The sequence below is a fragment of the Puntigrus tetrazona genome, chromosome 8 (assembly GCF_018831695.1).
Source record: "Puntigrus tetrazona isolate hp1 chromosome 8, ASM1883169v1, whole genome shotgun sequence".
Taxonomy (NCBI): Eukaryota; Metazoa; Chordata; class Actinopteri; order Cypriniformes; family Cyprinidae; genus Puntigrus; species Puntigrus tetrazona.
In genome coordinates this window covers 8372295-8392257 of record NC_056706.1, presented here as the reverse complement: position 1 = coordinate 8392257, position 19963 = coordinate 8372295, and the positions used below count along the sequence as shown (strand labels likewise).

The 19963-nt window shown below is 36.2% G+C and overlaps 1 protein-coding gene across 2 annotated transcripts; it reads left to right on the top strand.

Moving 5' to 3' along the window:
- The first annotated feature begins 763 nt into the window (after window positions 1–763).
- On the top strand, window positions 764–19601 carry ttc39a (tetratricopeptide repeat domain 39A). Of its 2 annotated transcripts, XM_043247944.1 has the most exons (20): window positions 764–994; window positions 2381–2431; window positions 2652–2702; window positions 8232–8336; window positions 10525–10656; window positions 12349–12392; window positions 12614–12681; window positions 12799–12863; window positions 13278–13377; window positions 13533–13598; window positions 14218–14326; window positions 14420–14487; window positions 14625–14684; window positions 14793–14954; window positions 15317–15408; window positions 15661–15781; window positions 16153–16264; window positions 16516–16630; window positions 16901–17017; window positions 17878–19601. In XM_043247944.1, exons 1-20 carry the CDS (start codon window positions 954–956, stop codon window positions 17990–17992), a joined length of 1794 nt encoding a protein of 597 aa, XP_043103879.1. In that variant the 5' UTR covers window positions 764–953; the 3' UTR covers window positions 17993–19601. The 2 variants fall into 2 exon arrangements, with proteins under 2 accessions (XP_043103879.1, XP_043103880.1); XM_043247945.1 differs by lacking the exons at window positions 764–994; window positions 2381–2431; window positions 2652–2702 and adding an exon at window positions 4559–4862.
- The last annotated feature ends 362 nt before the right edge of the window (window positions 19602–19963 follow it).

The window sequence follows — 19963 nt, the reverse complement described above, 5'->3', positions numbered from 1 at the left end:
GTTTTTTAGTTTAATTGATTCACACTACAGTCATGAACAAATACAGCTGGTTTTTTTTTTGTTTTTGTTTTTGGTTTTTTTAACGTAATTTAAGAAAACATTTGATTGCACAAATGCCTGTGTTCAATATTTAGTTATACTTTTGAAGTTGTCTTTGTTACAGTGTAATTTTACTTTTGAGTAATAATTATAAACTATATGTATGATGAAGCTTAGGGTTACTTCCATTTAGCAGGTAGCATGTAGCAACCGTTTTTTAACGGTTTTCTAAGAAATACGCTTACGAATTGTATCGAACGAATTCATATGAAATCGCCATCTCATAAAACAGCTGTTTTCTGATTTAATCGGGTTTAAATAAACTATTGAGAGCTAATAGACCGACTAAAAGACACATCGCTGAAATTTTGATTTAACCACAAAATTTCATTACGTTTGCCTGAGGCGGTAACCATAGCAACAGCTGGCCGTCGACTATCTGTCGCGCGTGTTACATGAACAAAATACATTCATTTACAAGTCTTTTGGTGTCTTCAGAATGCTTATTATTATTAATTGTTGGGTTTTATGCGTGATAGTGAATCCAATACCATTCTGTTTGCGTGAGGCAAGTTTACACCCACCACAATTCGTTTTATAATACAAATACGTTCCTCGTAGTGCTTTGTGAACGGTGAACCTGGAGGACTTTAAGACCAGGGAAGAGCAGCACAGCATTCCAGCAGTTTTCGCAAAGAATCTCTTTATTTGTGTAAATGGGTTTCTCCACACCTCCCTGCCTGCCTCACATGTTGAAAAAGGCCAGGGTAGAAACACACGGCCCGCCGCTGCGTCTCAAACTGAAGTTCAGCGATCACCTGTGTTAGACTAGGACAGGTAACGAATGTCCAGGTGGTGACTAGCACTCTCTCCACTGTCTTACTGGATTATACTGTCTTCTCTTCCTCTTTGGAATGAGTTTCTGGAGACGCAACAAGAAGAATGACAGCAAAGAGTAAGTTTGCAATCTTTCAGGTTTTGAACAAAAGCAATCCGTACGGGAGGTACAGGAAGATAATTTGCATAAATTAGAGAATTGCGGACTGTTTCGGGTGGGGGGTAGATCTAAATCTTGTGTTCTAGCAAACCTTTGCCTCCTTACATGACGGAACAAATGGCATTCATAGTCGCTTGGATGTTAGGAATATTTAGTAACACTATAGTAACTAATTATTTTTAATAACACGATGCTGAACAGTTTTTTTGTTTTGTTTTGTTTTATAGCCTAATGTGAAACTGCAAAGACGTCAACGTATATAATGTACATTTACCAGCAATGTGTAATCAAAGTATGCTAACTATGAAGTCGCTATATCTACGTGTGCCACTAGTAGTTGTTTACCGGTGAATATTACATTATATAAAATAAGTGTCATTCAGTATCAACCACTTAATTGTAAAGAAAGGATATAATTAAAGTTGCCAACTTTTAAGTAACCTAGGTTATCTAGTGATCGGGTTTGCTCTTCTTGAGGGAGCCTCAAAATTAAAACTGTAATGTAACCTTTAAATTAAAAAAAATAATAACTAAGACTCCTAGCTGACATTATGCTTAACAGATTGTTTAAATTTCGTATTTACTCATTTATTTTATATAGCGTTCTTTGTGGACACCTTGTTAGATAGAAACAGTTGTCCTAAAAGATACTCAGTATGGGAAGTGTATAGCCTATAATTAAACTCTTTGTCATGGGTTTTATTAATACAATAGCACCATAGAGTAAAAAGCTATTGAAGTCCGTACTGGATAAGTAATTGTTTCCTAACGAGTATAAAGTGTAAAGTAAGTCATTTTAAGCTTTAATATTCTAAGAGGCAGACTGTCAGGTTAATTAAAAGACCTAATGTCAAAAACAATGTAGCAGGTGATGTCACAATATAGATAAGATTTGGAGCAAGTTGATTGGGTGATACCTGTTCTTTCATGGTATAACCCCTCTTCCTGTTTGAAAAAACAATGACATCACAGGTGCTGCTTGCTGCTGTTTGTTAATGCTTAACTTTTTATTGCTTTATGACAGAGAAGTAGATGTTTCCTTCATACCGTAATTTGTTACGTGTATAAAAATAAAAGAAATTAATCACTGATTTCTTTTTTATGAATTTTCTAAAATACGATTTGTAGCTATCAAGTGTGACTTTAATTCTCTGGCAGTGCTACTTCTTGTCGTGCACAGTGCTCAAATTACGGCTGTCTTAATAAAATAATGAGACACTTGGTATTATGTTTATAGAAACTGTTTAAAGCTGTTTAAAGTTTTTCCCAGATATTATTTGTTCGAGAAACAGTGTCAGTAACGGCTCATTAGTGAAGAATACACACGTTTTCATTTGCTTTTAGAGATCAACTCAAGACTGAAGATTCACTGGACAGCCCTACGTCTCCATCCCAGTGAGTGTCACACTTTGAATCAACCCATGTTTTCACATCTATTGTCTGTGACATTAACAACAATTAAGATTACACACATTACACACACACACACACACTGATAACTGTTAAAGTGAAGTGCTGTCCAGTCAAAATAAATGTATGTAATCAAATCAATGTCATTCGGGAAGTTTTTAACTGATAATAGTAGCAGGAACTATAACAATGTTTCCTTTTTTAGGTCACCTATTATAGAGAAAGATGGGCTGGACCCTGTCATCACTGATTATGGGTAGGATTCCGCCTCCACCTTTCTTTTTCAAACATTTTGCATTTTGCTCTGCTTCTGTTATGTTTTGGGAAGAAAAACAATATAGAATTGGCTGTTCATACATAAGTGAACATGAATACCAATAGCTAGATTGACCTTTGTGTTGTAACAGGTAAGATGGCATCATGTTACTTCCCACAATGCATTGCATCATATGTGCATTTAAATATAAAACAAGCATAAATTTGTGCTTAGCATGTGAGTAATAATAGCTTTTTTTGAAGCTTTGACTGTAGATACTACTACTATAATATATATTTTTTTTATTACATATTCTCACATTGGCAAACTGTGGATGTAACATCTCGTTAGAGAGATTTAACGATTGTGCTCATAAAGGGCAGGCTCCTACCGTCCTCTGCATGTATTATTCAAAGGTTCACTACAGATGGCTTCCACATCAGCTACGCTAAACCCACTGCAGAATGGAGCTCCATCACATCAGTCAACAGGAAGCTAATTTTCGTTTTCTTAAAGGATTATCTCACTGTAATGACCCGGTCATGCCAGTATAGTCATGATTACTCTAATCTAGAGCTGAAAATGCGCATCAACATTACTGCTCTAGATGCAGATAAGCTAGCTAAGCTTGTAATCAAAGAATGTGCTAAAATTTTTGCATGGAGAACACTATTTGCATTTTTTTTCAGAAATGTAAAAAATTCACAGAACTGATGGGTGCAAGTTATTGATTTATACTGTATCTACAGGTTTGCAAATCATGTCTACAAAATCTCCCTCAGTTCATATTAGCACCTACTGCTCAGGGGAGCTTTTAGTAGTCATTAAATACCTTTGTATGTGGATGTTTTTTGAACAGTGAAACATTGTGAATCTGTCTTAATTGTATAGATCATTTTATTAATATTCAAGCTTTATAAGCAATTGTTTTTTAAAAAATAGCTAGATTTTTAAAGCAATTACATATACAATTCATTTTAGCAATTATTTAAATGAAAGTTGACCATTAAAGACATTCATAATGTTACAAAAGACATTTATAATAATAATAATAATAATAATAATAATAATGGATTTTTTTTATTGAGCACAAATCAAAATTTAAGAATGTTTTCTGAAGGATCATGTGACACTGAAGACTAGAGCAGTGGCTACTGAAAATTAAGTTTTTCCTTCACAGGAATACATGTTAAAGTATATTTGAAAAGAAAACAGTTATTTTAACATTTCTAAATGCTAATGTTTTTACTGTATTTTTGATCAAATAAATGTAGCCTTGGTGAGCTTGAAATCAGCCCCAAACTGAACAGCACTGTATTTCTTTACAATATATATTTCACCATTGCTGGGTTTTTTTTGGTTCCATATACATTCAAATTTTTTTCTGTCTGCTGCTTTTGGTTTCCCAGCTCAGGATGTGCTTCTGGCAGCCAATCAGCTTTGTCATGTGGCTCCAGAGTATGCAAAATAGAAGCATTTCATCTTGCATCCATTCTTTCTATAAACTTTCCTCTCCCCTATGCTAAACACGCCACAGGCTATGTCACTTCCTTGTGCTGACTCTGCATCTGCTGTCTGCATCTGTCCTTTTCGTCTCATGATCCCTACTGTTGAGGACTGATTTACAGGCCTGTCATTGTGTTGAATGTTATTGACTTCAGATTGTCACTTGACTGCAGAAGCATGATGCCCACTTTAGGAGCATTTTGCTAGATGGGTTCTTAAGAACTTGGAACCTCCTCCATTGCATCATTGACCAATCTGAGGCCAAGATGTGATGTGTAGCATGAGGGTGATACTGAGAAGGGGAGGGGGCTTGTGTGTGTGTGTGTGTGTGTGTTAGAAGGCGGGGAGACAGCGAGAAAGAGGCAATGAGAATATTCACTTTCTGCCTGTGTGATAGTCATCCAAATCTTATTAAGCTCTGCGTTCTTTTCCCGCTGTCCTCTCTGCAGCTTGAGTGAGTGAGAGTGTATGTGCGTGCTGTAGCCAGAGGAAAGCTGCTGCTCTGCTGATAGGAACCAGTACACAGTTCTCACTGTGAATTACTCTGCGTCTCTTCTCTGTCCTTTTATTCCTCCTTTCTCTCGCTTTACTGCACACCTCGATCTCGCTGTACCAGATGAAAATGTCAGGAGAGGCAGAAACTCTGTCAAACGGGTAAGAACGCCACACAGCTGAGAGTGTGCTATTGTGTGAGTGTGTGTTTTAGCAGTGATTGAGGACTGTTTAACTGTTCTCAACATGAGAATGCATTTACAGCCTGCATAACCAGAAAAACAGGGACGCTTTGGAAATATTAGACGGGTAATTGTTTTGGATGCCCTTGCTTTCAGAGCTGCTTGTGTTGTAGAATTAATTTAGTGTTTAGTGTAGAGCACAGCTTTTTGTAATTGTTGTGGGAGCGTTAGTCTCTTAGCACTGAGCATGTGCATATGTGTATGTTTTAGAGTCAGCTTGTTTGTTCCAATCATTCCGGTGATGATCATCGGTAGTCAATTAGCCCCCAGGTGGCATCAGCTCTTCAGAATCGCTTAGCATCACCACAATTAGTTTGTGAGCACTGTAGGGTACAAGGAGTGCAAAGGTTCTTTTTTCCTCTGCTGTAGCTTCTGAACAAATCTCAAACCACTTCCTTTTGCTGGCCATTGACTCGATGTAGCATGCACTGTTCTTCATTCATTCAAATCATCTAGCTCTGATATCACGTATCAGCATCAGGGAGGAAATGCACTCTGTGTTCCGCCTCTGGGGGATGAGAAATGCTTAAAGCTGATTGTTCCTAACTTATTCTAGTTTTACTCACGGAAATGTAAGGTTTGCTCAGACTTTTTTCGGGCCAGTAAATAAATTCTTTAGTTTAGAAAGTATGTTTAAATGTTAGTATGTTTGTGTTCTAAGTTTAGATACTTATTTGGCATTGTACCATATATATGTGTGTCTGTGTGTGTATATGTGTGTGTGTGTGTGTATGTATATATATATATATATATATATATATATATATATATATATATATATATATATATATATATATATATATATATATATATATACACACACATATACTCACACACACACACATAATATATATTATTATAGTTTTTTTTTAGCTTTTTTGCACTAACATATGGATAAACCAATACTTCTATTTTTTTATGCTGTAGATATTTGACATTGTTTGAGCAGGAAGCCATGCTTCATTGATAGCAGTAGACTTAAATCCACCTGGTAAGCGTTAGGAGGTGAAGAGACCCGGCAGTCCAACTGATCTGTCCTTCTATAGGCCTGAGCCATCAGCTGCATTACTATTGGCCAAGCTGATCCCATAAATTGAGTATGTATTGGCTGTCATTTGGAATGCAAAAACGTGGCGCTCATTTAGTCACACTTATTGATTTGATTAGTTTCAGTGGAGAATGGCCAAAGCCATTGTCTTTTACATACTCTCAATTCCCAGTTTATTTGTCCACACACAGAATCACTCTATGAATGGTTGTTTTCAGCAGAATGTTTCAGGGTTGAAGAACTGTAAGAGGTTGTTGGGTTTTATTAGATTAGGAAGCATGATATAATCCTAGCAGGCTGAGGTCAGGACCATTACAAATTTCAACTCAATTTAGAAATTAATTTTAAATGGTGCTGCAATTTGAAGAATGTGTCCCTTATTGCGAGATACAATGGGCTTTGATCATGTTCATCTCTAAGACCTTTGTCTTCTCATCATGTGTCTGAAGAAGCGGTGCAACTGATTTTGTTCACTCAAAAATGATTATTGTGTTTATCAGTATATGCTTAGTAATGTCATATAAATAATATGCATGCCGTTACGTTATTGCAAATATTGAACAATTAAAGTTACTTTAAATTTATATTCTTCCTTTCACACACAATTTAAGATGGCTTAGTTTAGCTAGTTTCATTTAGGACTAGTGGTGCCATAACATCACCATTATTGAAATGTGCTATTTCACAATCTAGCTTAGTCCAAAATCCAATGCTGTCTGGTCTTTTATTTGTTTTGATACTTCTTGTCCATTAAAAATGTTCTGTATAGTGTGAACATATTATAAATGATAGTTAGAGACACTACATCTGCATCATTTGTGACATTTTACTGTCGTTCATGAATACTTTCTCATGGCCTAATGGGATAGAAAAGTGTCTGTTGAATACTAATGTCAGAAATTCTGACTTGGACATACTACTTTTTACACATGCTGTTTTCGCCTACTATATAGTGTGAAACCAAGCATGTTTGGACACAGCATTAGCCATGGTTCATTTATTCTGTGATTTGACTAGTCATGTGATCACAACATGGCATCCCTCATCAGGCATCTTATTAGGCATCTGGTTTGACTGGAGATGTTAACAATAGTTGAAAAGGTCAATGTCATATTTCTGGATAACATGAAAAAAAAACCCAGTTTAAATCCTGGCCCACTTTGTTGCACCATCACTGAAAATGAATGACTGATAGTGTAAATTGCTACTTTAGATTGCCAGAAATAAGAGCATTTAAGTGTGTGATACATTAATGTTTTATGAAGAAAATAAAAAAGGCTGCAACTTTATTGCTTAATTGCAAAACCTCTAGAGAGTTTGGTTAAGTGAACAGTTAGAGTTGTACAGCCTCATTGCTCTCAGCCATCTTGTCTATCAGTGCATCAGCAAACCCACAATTGAAGTTAATTAGCATGTGCAATTATTTAAAAAAAATATATAATACGTATTCATAAACTTTATAAATGCTATTTTACATACTTTATGTACACAGTAAAAAAAGTTCAAACCATTAAAATGAAAAGGGTAAACTTGATTGTCTGAAATGTGTAGGTAAAATCTCACTGAACTGTGAATTTAGCTGATGACCAATCTACAAGTAAAAAAATCAGTTCTTCTCATTAAACTCTTAAATCATTTTAAATACCTGCAATATGGTACTATAGGGATTCTACGAAACATTATCACTCTGTCAGTATGCTTTTTTTTTCATGCACAAATCAATAGATTGTGTACACTTAGATTTCCTAGACTTTCTCTACTCACTCCTTTTCTCATAATTTTATTATCTTTCCTCTTCACATTCCTAGTGTTTTTTCAGTTGACACTACAGATATTCACTCACCTGCGCCTTAGTGCATTTGAAGGTGACATTTGCTTCACTGCTCTTGTATCTAAATCGAGAGGCTCTGGAGGGATTCTCTGCAGCAGAGAGCACTGACTTCACACTCACGCAGAACAAACGTTTTGGGGACAGTGAGATTTTGTGACAGTGTCCCCTGTCAAACATGACACTAGCGTGTAGAGGTTGCTTTATTGAAACGGATATGGAGAAATTTAGAATTAGCTAAATTTCTATAAATCTGTTTCAATGAAGAAACAAACTCGCATACATCTCGGATGGCCTTAGGGTGAGAAGTTTTTCAGAAAAATAACATTTTGGGTGAGATATTCTTTCATGACGGAGGAAATGAAAAATCATTTGTTTATTTAGTTGTTTTTTTCTCTCTGTATTTGTGCTAGGTCGGAGAAATCTGACCTATCTGTGGCTCTTCAAGACTGCATGGTGGCATTGGATCTGTTCCTGCAAAATGAATTTGATGAGTCTTTGACCAGACTTAGGAGCAGGTAAGACTGCCTATGTCTTTCACAATAAGAGTTTGACCTGCTGTTTACTTTTTATGTGTGTCTGGGTTTGGAACGCTTATGGAACTTATGGACCTCCATAACAAAACAAGGCTCTATTATTTCTTTTACTTCCTCCTTGTGTGTTAGGCAAAAAGACCTTGGATTGTAGTATGTGTTTCATAATCAGTTTGAATCACTGTTGTTAATCCCTTTTGGATCTTATGAAGTGATTTGTATCTGGTTTTATCCATTAGCAAGTGCATAATCCGCTAATTTATGTAGTTGCTTCATAAATCATTTTGTGAGTTTTCATCCACAAAAATGTGGATGTTTCTCAGGTAAATCTCACGTAATACTGAATAAGTTCAGCTCTCCAGAGATTCATCTCTAGGTCTTTTCTTCTTTTCACACCACACCTTGTTTTCATACGTATATAGCATCTGTAGCATCTCACATTTCTGCCTTTCTCGCTACTCCCAGCTGTGAATGGGTGTGTGCTTTTGTGTATTATAAACCTATATAATTATTCAGTGCATTTTGTAATCTTTGCCATCTTTTCATCTTTGTCCCCTGGGTCACTACACTTTTGTTGGGTTACATTCAGGATCCAAAATAAACTTAAAGCCACACCTTGCAGATTATGCTGATTATTTTTGGGTTGATTATTTATTTATTTATGTATTTTATTATTATTATTTTTATTAAATTTTGTCTAAATTAATTGTATTTTATTTTAGTTTAGTTTAGTTTAGAATATAATTCTTATAATTTAATTTAAACCATGTATTATGTTGGAGTTCCTAATGTATTATGTTGGAGTTCCTAATAAATTCTCTCTCGCAAGTGTTAATTTTGGACACTGCTGCTGAACAGTTCTGTTTCAACTGAGTCTGGATAGCAGGTCAAATATTAGTTTGACACATTCATTTGTACAATTCAAACATGCATAATGCATGAACATAGACATTGATTCGACAATCAGAGGACCTCACTTCTGCTGATCACTGTTTGAACTTGCAAATAGTGAAGTCACAGTTTTGTGATTTACCTAATAGGTTTGTTTTAGTCGTGTCCCACCCTATTACAGCCGGCAGGGCAGGGCTGCTACATGCATGGAGCTAGTGAAAGGTACACGTGAACAAGAGTTACAAACAGAGCCAGAACAAGAGACTCACAAGCAGAAATATTAGAATCCATGTCTGTACAAGTTCGTAGTATAAACAAGATGATCTTTCTGTGATCACACAGTGGACTATTCCTTAAATAGGACTTCTTTGTACCTCTCTAACCAGTTTTTAATCATGTTTTATAAAATGAAAGTAAATAAAAATAAATGTAAACAGAAAACATATTTGGCACTCCATATTTTAGTGAGAGCTGTGTTCTACTGCTGTGTGAAAGTAGCTTCTGTCTCTTCTTCTACACTTGGTTCTGTTTTGCAGGACATCTGATTTGACTTTGAAAGGATAATTACTGATAATGCGTACGGTTAGGAGTTCAGGCCAGTGTTTGTGATTCCTTAGGAAAACAGCAACAGCACAAACACTATTTCAATGCCTGACATTCACTCGAATGTCAACAGCTGATTGGCTCTGTAAGCATTTTAACAAATTTGAACAAAGTTCACAAAAAATCAGCAATGTAATATATGCAACATTCCTGTTCCTATTACACCAATGTTATTCCAGTTTCACCTGTGTAGAGTGGTAAACCTGCTTATCCAGACATCTCTAAACCCAGGAATGTTGGACTAGTAGTGTCACATTCTATCCAGCTCCTGAAAGAACTGAAACTGCACTGTAAATAGATGCTGACTTGAGTTTAATTGCTGCCTAGAATTTAGCAAAATCACAGTTAAAACCTGCATTAAAATGCATGTTTAACACTTTGAATTTAATTACAAAAAATATTGTGATAAGGTTAATAATAATAGGGGTTTTTTTAAATATTGTTTTCTGGTAGTTTTACTTTTTCATAATGTCATTAGTTTCAGTGTTTTTGGAATAATGTTACAAGACTGTGCTCAGGATGGTCAGGTTACTCAGACACTTTTATGCATTTCTCATTTGTGTTATTGATGATGTTGTTGAGTGTCTCAGAGGTGAATTTTCTTTTACCGTCATTGTTACACCACCTCCCTTTTGCTCTATATATAGATCTAATGGTCTTTCTTTGTGCTCTCTGGCAGGAATAAAGACAGCATGTATCATGCACTTACGTATGCCACAATACTGGAAATGCAGGCCATGATGACCTTCGACCCGGAGGACATATTGGCTGCAGGCAACACAATGAAAGAGGCACAGGCTGTGTGTCAACGGTGTGTATTTAATTAAAACAGAATTTATTTAAGTTATGTTTGCACATATTTTACATATGTTAATTATTATTAAATCAATTTAATATTAGAGCTTAGTTATATTTTAAATATTTACATATTTTAGAGAGAGAGCAACATGGAGTAACATACTAGCAGGTTTACTTTTATTCCATGCACTTTTATTCTATTTCAGGGTATAGTTCCTGCCATTAACATCCACACACTATTTTCAGGATATCTTGGTTATGTGACATTGGTATTATTAGTGATGTAATGCCACAATGCAGCATGACTAGGGCTATCACCACATCCCAGATGGCAGAGGAATTTCAGAGACCCATGACACGCTGTGTTGGGGGGGTGTGACAATCTGGTTTATGCCTGTGTTTCTAGGCAACTCACACCTCTGTGACTCTGCCACGTCATCCAGGCCCTGTTACACTGGAATGCCACTGTCACCTGATCACACACACACTCAGTGCTGCTCTTCAGCTACACTGTCTGGTCCAAATAATAGGTGCCACGTATGCAGGACAGTAAACTGGTTCTGTCACAACACATATTGTCTATACTATACTCTACTACACTGATCTTAAGTGTAAGTCTAATAAGATAAATCCAGTATTTGGAGTACAGTAAGATGCAGATGCACTCTTATAGGGATAGTTCACCCAAAAACAAAAATTCTGTGATTTAAAAATTACTTACTCATGTACTCATGATCTCATGACACCCGTAAAAACTTTGTTCACCTCCGGAATACAAATTAAGATATTTTTGATAAAATCCAAGAGCTTACTGACCCTGCATTGACAGCAATGGTACTACCACGTTCAAGGCTCAGAAAGGTAGTAAGGATATTGCTAAAATTGTACATTTGACATTTGTGGTTCAAATTTAATTTTATGAAACTGCACCTTTTACCTTAAAGTTTAACATGTGAATAATGGTGATGATGATGCATCAGGCGTTAAATTAAAATAGAAAGTTGTCACTAAAATTTTGCACTGCCGGCAGCGTACGAAAAGCATTCTCATCGTATCATAATTTTACATATCACCAAACTCTAGACTCTGTTCATTTAAACCACATACAAGCAGCAGTTTAAAAAGCGTAAACAAAACACCCTCCTTCTGTTGTTTGTACTAAAATAAATACCTGGCTGTTGCACAGTGGCTAAACTGTTAACATCCATGCAGCTTGTTTTCTTTGCTGTGGCTGTCACTTGAGCGATACAGAGTGACTTCTATATTCCATAAATACACAGACCCGTGGCTGTCACTTATAACACTTGGTAGGGTGTGCATGGCCTACTTATCGTAGCCCCCTGGCATTCATCTGCATGTTTTGTATTTGTGTAAATTTAATCGAAGCCAAAATTGCTTAGAATTCATGTTTGTCCCTCAGAGGGGAGTCGGTTTACTCAGACAGAAACCAGACAGCCATTGTGTCCTCCTCAGATCCAACTGCTCTATTTATATGGCCTTGGGGAAACAGTGAATCAATGAGTTTTTTTACTTTTGGAGCGAGTGCAAGTCTGTCTACTAGCTTTCACACAGTAGGACTGTAACAGAGAGCACAAGGCTGACCTCAGCCAACTGTGCCAACTGAGCGTGTTACCTAGTAACCACTACTGATGGATTATTGTGTTGTTTTAGGACAGGGCTGATAAGGCTTTGTTTGTCTTTACAGATACCGTAAAAAGTCTACCTTCAACAGTAAAAACTTCACGGAAGGTGGGTGCCTATATACATATTTTGCTAAAGGACTAATTGGCAGTCAGAGATCTGTAGATCTTTCACAAAATGTGTATTCTTGTAATGTAAGTAGTTTATGCAAACACTTCCTTAGTCTATGGTGATCATACCATGTGGCTGTTGTTCGAAAAAGGCAGTGTGACATACTCCCATCATGCTTATATACTCTGAAATCGTAATTTGGTTTGTGTCCTTCACAGAGGAGCTCCACGCTGAAGTGTGCTATGCCGAATGTCTCCTCCAGAGGGCAGCACTCACCTTCCTGCAGGTGGATTCCCGTTTACTTCTTAAATCTACTTTGCATAGTAATTGTGTAAGCGCGTAATATATATTATTGTGGATGAATTATGTTTTTTATTTAACATTTATTTACTATTTCTTTCAGGATGAAAATATGATTAGCTTCATTAAAGGAGGAATGAAAGTGAGAAACAGCTATCAAATATACAAGTAAGACCTGCTGCAGTTTTGTTATCGTTAACTATATATAAATGTAAGTATACCTGAAATTAAACCACTTATAAATATAAAATTTTTAGCTTAGATTAGATTATTAGGTAAACCTTTAAAAAAAACTTTACTAAAGGTTTAGTATTAAAATGAGTACAACATAAAATAAATGCAAGTTGAAGTGAAAAGATGTGTGTGTGTGTGTGTGTGTGTGTGTGTGTGTGTGTGTGTGTGTGTATATATATATATATATATATATATATATATGTGTGTGTGTGTGTGTGTGTGTATATATGTGTGTGTGTGTGTATATATATGTGTGTATTTATTTATTTATTTATTGTTTTATTTATTACTTAAATGCAGTTTTCTATCTGTATGTTTATTTTAATGTGTGTTTGTGGTAATTGCAAGGGAGCTACATACGTTCCTGAAGTCCTCAAGTTATGTTCAAGGTGACAATCATGGTCATTTTGAGGGAGGTGTTAAGCTTGGAATCGGGGCCTTTAACTTGGTGAGTGCACTATGTCATATGTTTTCTTGATTTGAAGCCTTAAAATACTTTCTAGTGTTTCCTCTTAAACCAAACAATGAGCATTTATGAATCTTAGCATAAAGTTAATTGAAGACAAGTCTGTTTTATCAGCTTCTCACCTGTGTTTCTACCAGATGCTGTCGTTATTGCCAACACGGACTCTCAGGTTGTTGGAATTTGTGGGCTTCTCTGGTAACAAAGTGAGTATTGTGTAGTACTAAGCTTAGTTTGGCTCTGCTCACGTTTGGCGTGTACAAATGAAATTTAATCAGAGCTTGGCTATTTTTTCTTTCTGTCTGTTTTAGCAATGCCATTGTTGTTGTTTTTTTAAATACCTGTTTGAATGTCACGAAGCTCAGAAGTGTGAACGATTTCCTGTGTGACTTTTGTGATTGTCCTAAAGAATAGTTCACCCAAAAATAAAAATTAGCTAAAAATGTACTCAGCCTGAGGCCATCTGAGATGTGAATGTTTCTTTCTTTTAAATTCCTTGTGTGGGTGAACATACGTGGTTGTAAAGCTCTTTCTTACTTCTGACTTCTTCATTAGAACAGACTTGAAGAAATTTAGCATTACATCACTTGCTCACCAGTGGATCCTCTTCAATGAATGGGTGCCGTCAGAATAAGACAGCTGATGCCCATTCACTGCAGAGAACCCGCTGACTGGTAAGCAAGTGATGTAATGAAGCAAACTCATCTGTACCTTGAATGGCATGAGGTACATTTTCAGCAGATTTTTAGTGAACTATTCCAGTTGGTATGTTCTACAGTTACATTATTCTACGACTAACTTTGTGTATATATGTTTGTGTTTTAGGAGTTTGGTCTTGAGCAGCTCCAGGAGGGCTCTGCTGAGCACACATTTAGGTCTTTCTTGTGTAACATGTTGTTGCTGTGCTATCACACCTTCATGAGCTTCATTTTAGGTAAGAGAAAATAGCTTCTGAATCACATTTTCATACTGTTTGGAGAACATCAGAAGAAACACTGTGTTATTTGCATGTGTGTGTGTCCTTCAGGCACCGGAGAGGGTGATGTAGAAGATGCAGAAAAACTGTTGCAGCCCTATTTGAAAAAGTATCCGAAGGTACTTTGAGTTTCCAGTGATAAATCCAATCCAAAAAGCTTGCATTCTCATTTACGTTAGCATATGAGCCGCTGCTGCAGTCCCTTTTAATAGTAGAGTATGAATTTAATATTTGACAACTGCTGTGTGCCTGTCAGGGATCCATTTTCCTGTTCTTCGCTGGTCGAATAGAGGAAATTAAAGGAAATCTGGATGCTGTAAGTGATAATTATTTTTATTCAATACATAAAAGTGGAGTTTTTTGTGTAAGTTCCTATTAATGTATGTTTATTTTATTTCTAACTGCCCATGTGCATGTATTGAAGGCTATCAAGCGTTTTCAGGAGTGCTGTGAAGCTCAGCAGCACTGGAAGCAGTTCCATCACATGTGTTACTGGGAACTGATGTGGTGTTTCACCTATAAAAGGCACTGGAAGATGGCCTACTTCTACGCAAACCTGCTCAGCAAAGAGAATGCCTGGTCTAAGGTGAAACCTTAAAATACACAGTTGACTGGTACACTGAAGAGTTGCTCGATCTGTACAAGAGGGTGATCTGAATTGATAAATTTTTTTACATTTGAATTAGCAAATATGATATATATATATATATATATATATATATATATATATATATATATATATATATATATATATATATATATATATATATGCTATAATCACTTTTTAATTTAAAATAGAAGATTTTGCTCCGGGTTTAAAAGGTCTGCTGATATAACATGAATGGAGGCTGAGAACAATTAATCTCCTGCAGGGATGTTTGTGTTTACTGTGCAGTTCGGAACTCATCGCTGTCTTTTTTTTTTTTCTCACACACACACTTTTTTTAGGCCACATATGCGTATATGAAAGCTGCTTACCTCAGCATGCTGAGTCGTGAGGAATGCCAGCCGTTCGGGGAGAATGAGGTGGCTTTGTTTAGGTAATAGCAAGGGAATGGTGTGCGTGCATGTTCGTGTTTGTTCACACGATTAAATATAAATCTATAAATTGAACAAATCAAATCAAGAAAAAGTCATTTATGTCATATATACCCTGTACTGTAATGCCGTTCAGGTCATGCTAGCATTACAAATGACCTAATATTTCAAATTAGCCTTTTTCAAATATAAAATGGACATTACATGTATTTTACTGTGTTAACGCAAACTGTGATCCGTGTTGTACTTTTCAGACAAGTTCCCAGTCTGAAGCAGAAAATAGCGGGGAAGTCACTGCCCACAGAGAAGTTTGCTATCAGAAAAGCTCGCCGCTATAATACAGATAATGCCATTCCTCTTCCTGCACCTCCACTGGTCAGTGTTCAGTTTTATACATTTACTGTATGTATTAATTTGATACCGCAAGTGTCTTGTTTGCATAGTTCACACAGGTTGTGGTCTTACATCTTTTGCTGTCATGTTTAGAGTTGTCGAGTTTCATCATTTGCACTGGCAATGCTATACTGCATCTATGAATGTGCTTCCTGTTCTGTTCCATTGTGTTCCGTTTTGCTATTTTTAAATGCAAGAAGACGTCCTGTGCGAAATGCCCTTTAATTAACAAAGAGTAAGGAATTAGAGCATCCTGATTTGTGTAATCCCACTGCAAAATAAACAAAGGGAAACACCTGGACAAGACACAGTCTTAAATTCTTGTTCATTGTGAGGGTATGTTTGCACGACAGGAGATGATGTATATCTGGAACGGCTACACTGTGATTGGGAAGCACAAGGACCTGACAGAGGGCATGCTGAAGACGTTGGATGAGGCTCAGCATACACTTGAACAACATCCAAGTAAAAATTTCCTTCCAAACAATGCAGTACTGCTTCTGCTAGTGTCCACTTTTAAAATAACAGTTCACCCAAAAATAATGCAATTATTTATTTCCTCATGTCGTTCCAAATGATATTTTGCAACAATGAGCACGAGTACCAAAAGTAGCAGTGTGTTCTACTGAAAAAAAAAAACTACACAGACACCCTCTGTATCACATTTAGCTTTTTTTTTTCCTGAAACATAAATGTCTCTGTGTGTTTGCTCTCAGGGACCGAGTTCACCACAGATGACCAGTGTGTGGTTAGTCTGCTTAAGGGGCTCTGTCTCAAACACTTGGGTTTCAAGGAAGAAGCTGAACATTACTTCACCCTCGTCCTCTGCAAGTCAGTTTTGCTCTTTATGTGTACTACAAATCACACTAATATACAGAGAAGTGTTTCTGTTTTTTCTTGTGAAGACTTAAGTAGACATGCCCTATTTTCTGGTACAGAAGAGGAAAGATTCCCTCTCGTAAAATGTCATGTTCTGTGATTTCACTGCACAGAAATATTACAATTATGCATGTCACAGATAATAGAGAAAAATATATAAACATGGCTTCAATCACAAATGCTCTTTTTGTGCCTTTTCTGTTTGTGTTTGCACTTGCACAGTGAGAGTCAGATTAAATATGACCACTACCTGGTGCCCAATGCTCTTCTGGAACACGGTTTACTGTGTTTGGAGGAGGGCAGAATAGACGAGGCCATCAAACTTCTGGAGGCAGCCAAGTAAGTTCAGTCCTGACAGTGAATGTTTTATTTTTCTAAGATAGGAATTTCAAAGCAGGCAAAGATTTGCCACTTTTACCCTAACTAAATGTAACACTGCTAAAATTAAAGTTGTTGAGACAGTCTCAAAGACAGATTAATGGCTTTGTTTGACATGGACAATCATACAAACTGCTCAAAAACAAAAACTTTTTTGTCAACTGTTAAATACATTATAATAATTTACTTTTATTTTATATGTTAGTTACATTGTTTTAGTTTCATAACTATTTTAATAAGGAATGTTTTTTTTTTAAATAAAAAATGTAAGGAAGTAGAAGTAATAATAAAAAATTTAATGATTTACAGGTCGCATAAATTGTCTCTACATTGCTATGAATGTTGCCTTGTGAAATAAAACAAACAACTAAATTTAAAATAAGAATTTTGTATTAGATATACTATACACTGTCTGTCTGTGCATAATTAAACTTCTGGGCACCGGTTCCATAATCATCAAATTGTTTTCTTGACTGGTCATATTTTTTTTTTATGTTGGTTCCATAAAAATGTAGGTTCGTCTAAATTTAATCCAGAAAATAAAACTATTTACCCCTAACTGCTAATTGGTCAGACTAGATATTAACACAAAGGCTACGTTTATGCAACTGGCCCCAGATTTGATATGCTTTAACTGCGGTTTAAGATGCTATTGAAATCTTAGATATATTATATTCCCACCAAAAAGCATTGCATTTAGCACGTTTAGTCATCAACACAACATAAAAATGTTTACAAATGATTATTACATATACATCATGGCTGTTAAACAGATGTAAAACGTAGTAGCATAATATTAATTTTTTTTTTTTTTTTTTCAGGCAGAATTACAAAAACTACTCCATGGAATCGCGGACACACTTCCGGATCCAGGCGGCACTACATAAGGCACGAGGCACAGCTATGAACGGAGACTGCTCACCCTCCAGCCCTTAACGGTCGGGGTCACAGCAAGCTAAGATCAGGCTTGACGTGGGTTGCCATATTCCAAGAGGACGACTAAAGGGGCACATGACCAATCAGACCAGAACTGAGCTTTTAGAGACAAATCATCTTCATTGAATGACTCGCAGCGAGATTATACAGTACACGGACAACAGCTGCATTAATAATGTTACTCATGACACAGAAGTGACATCATGCTGTTACGATGTCATGTAAATAGCATTGTGCTATTAGAATATTGTAAATGTACCATTATAAATAATAGTAATATAATGCAAGTTACACCAGTCCAATAATAATATACTGGAACATCAGGCTAGGAACGTTGTCATACAAAAGTAAGGCCATCTGTCAATCATTTTGGCTGCTTTCGATGCTCTTGTTGGTAATGCTCTCCACTGTTGGTCATTCTGTGGCTACATATGGCTGTGCCTTACAGCTAAATTTGATTAGGATTTAAAGCACACGTGCAAAAACATGATTTTACTTTTAATCTTTGGAGTATAAATAGATTGTGAAATAAACCTATTGTCCAGAGATGATATGATGAACGTAAGTTTTGATATCTTGGGTTACTCTTTAGTTTAGAGTACTGTGGCCTTGTCAAATCTTATGGACAGGATTCCTGTTTTAAGCTTAATTTTTTTATCATATAGCTTTGTCTTTGTTTTTCTGTGTATATAATTAATCTGTTTTAGCGATGTGGTGAAAAGAGAAGAAACGAGCATCTTCGTAACAGAAAAGGAATGTAAACTGGAAGTTGTGCGGGTTTAGTTTCTTATTTTGTATTTATTCACTGTTATAGCGCCTTTCAAAATTGCTCCGTTTTAAGTGGGCAGCCGAATGTGTCTTTTAGAAAGGCAGTCTCCTTCATGTGGACTTGGTCCAGATCGTACTTGAGCTCAAACAAACAAGTCTTTTAGATACATGCAGGACGGGCTGGCATGCCAGCTCCAGCCAACGTGAGGGATATATTGACAACCACTACAGCCTTGCACTACGAAGAGAAAGAAAATTTTAACTGGTTCAAGACAGAGGATTGTACTGCTACTCTGCTACTTCATGGAGCTTTTCCCTGTAGTGTGGAGTTCATCTTAATAGACATAGCTGCAGTGTAGTTCTGCACATTTTCAGATTTAGTTCTAATCAGACAGCCCTGCACTTCAAGGCTTGCGTGTTTCATAGTAATTTACTCCAGATTAATTGAAACGTATCCATGGTTTTTTGTTCTTCTGCTATGCAATTTGTATAGTGTCTTGTTTTATGAGATCCGGTTCTACCAAAGCCAAATTTACATTAAGCAAAAACAATCATCAGCTCATGCTGTGTTAGCTCAGAAACTTTACAGGCAATTTGTAACATGCTGTGTTTCAAATGTGGCAAAACAGAATGTTTAAAAAGGAGTGATATATGGGTTTTTCATGGCCTTTGTTTCTCCCTCATTAAAATTCTTCCTGATTTAGATTGATTTTACAGGCTTTGGGCTATAGAGGTCACCAAATCCTGTATATGGTGCATGGCTACTGTGTAAACACATTCTTGTAAATACTGAACTTACATTTTCTAATTTAAAATTAAATGATATGATGGCACGCCAAAACCACTTTTGTTTTCCTTTTTTGATCTAAGGGGCCTGGCTCCTTAGGATACATTTTGTCATCACTGATTTTCTATCATGAAAAACAAAAAGGGGATGTTTAGCAGATTGACAGCTTCAGTTGCTATTCACATTCATTGTACAGAAGAAATATGAAGGTGAATGAGACGCTACATACTGCTGAACATTTCTGTATATTCAGGTTCATATATATATCTGATCTGATGAATCTTCATGTCTTCAAAACATATAAGGGAGGTTTAAAATTATATTACAAAAATAAAAACAGTCTGGCACATTGTAATCAATAAAAACATCCTGACTGCACTGTATTAATCCGTAATAGTCAATGTCCGTAATAGTCA

What these genes read in the sequence shown, in the direction of transcription:
- ttc39a (XM_043247944.1), top strand. Translation starts at nt 954, where the DNA reads ATGAGTTTCTGGAGACGCAACAAGAAGAATGACAGCAAAGA. An exon ending in AAGAAGAATGACAGCAAAGA is followed by an intron (nt 995 to 2,380) that starts GTAAGTTTGCAA and finishes ATTTGCTTTTAG; the next exon opens with AGATCAACTCAAGACTGAAG. An exon ending in CTTCATGAGCTTCATTTTAG is followed by an intron (nt 14,327 to 14,419) that starts GTAAGAGAAAAT and finishes TGTGTCCTTCAG; the next exon opens with GCACCGGAGAGGGTGATGTA.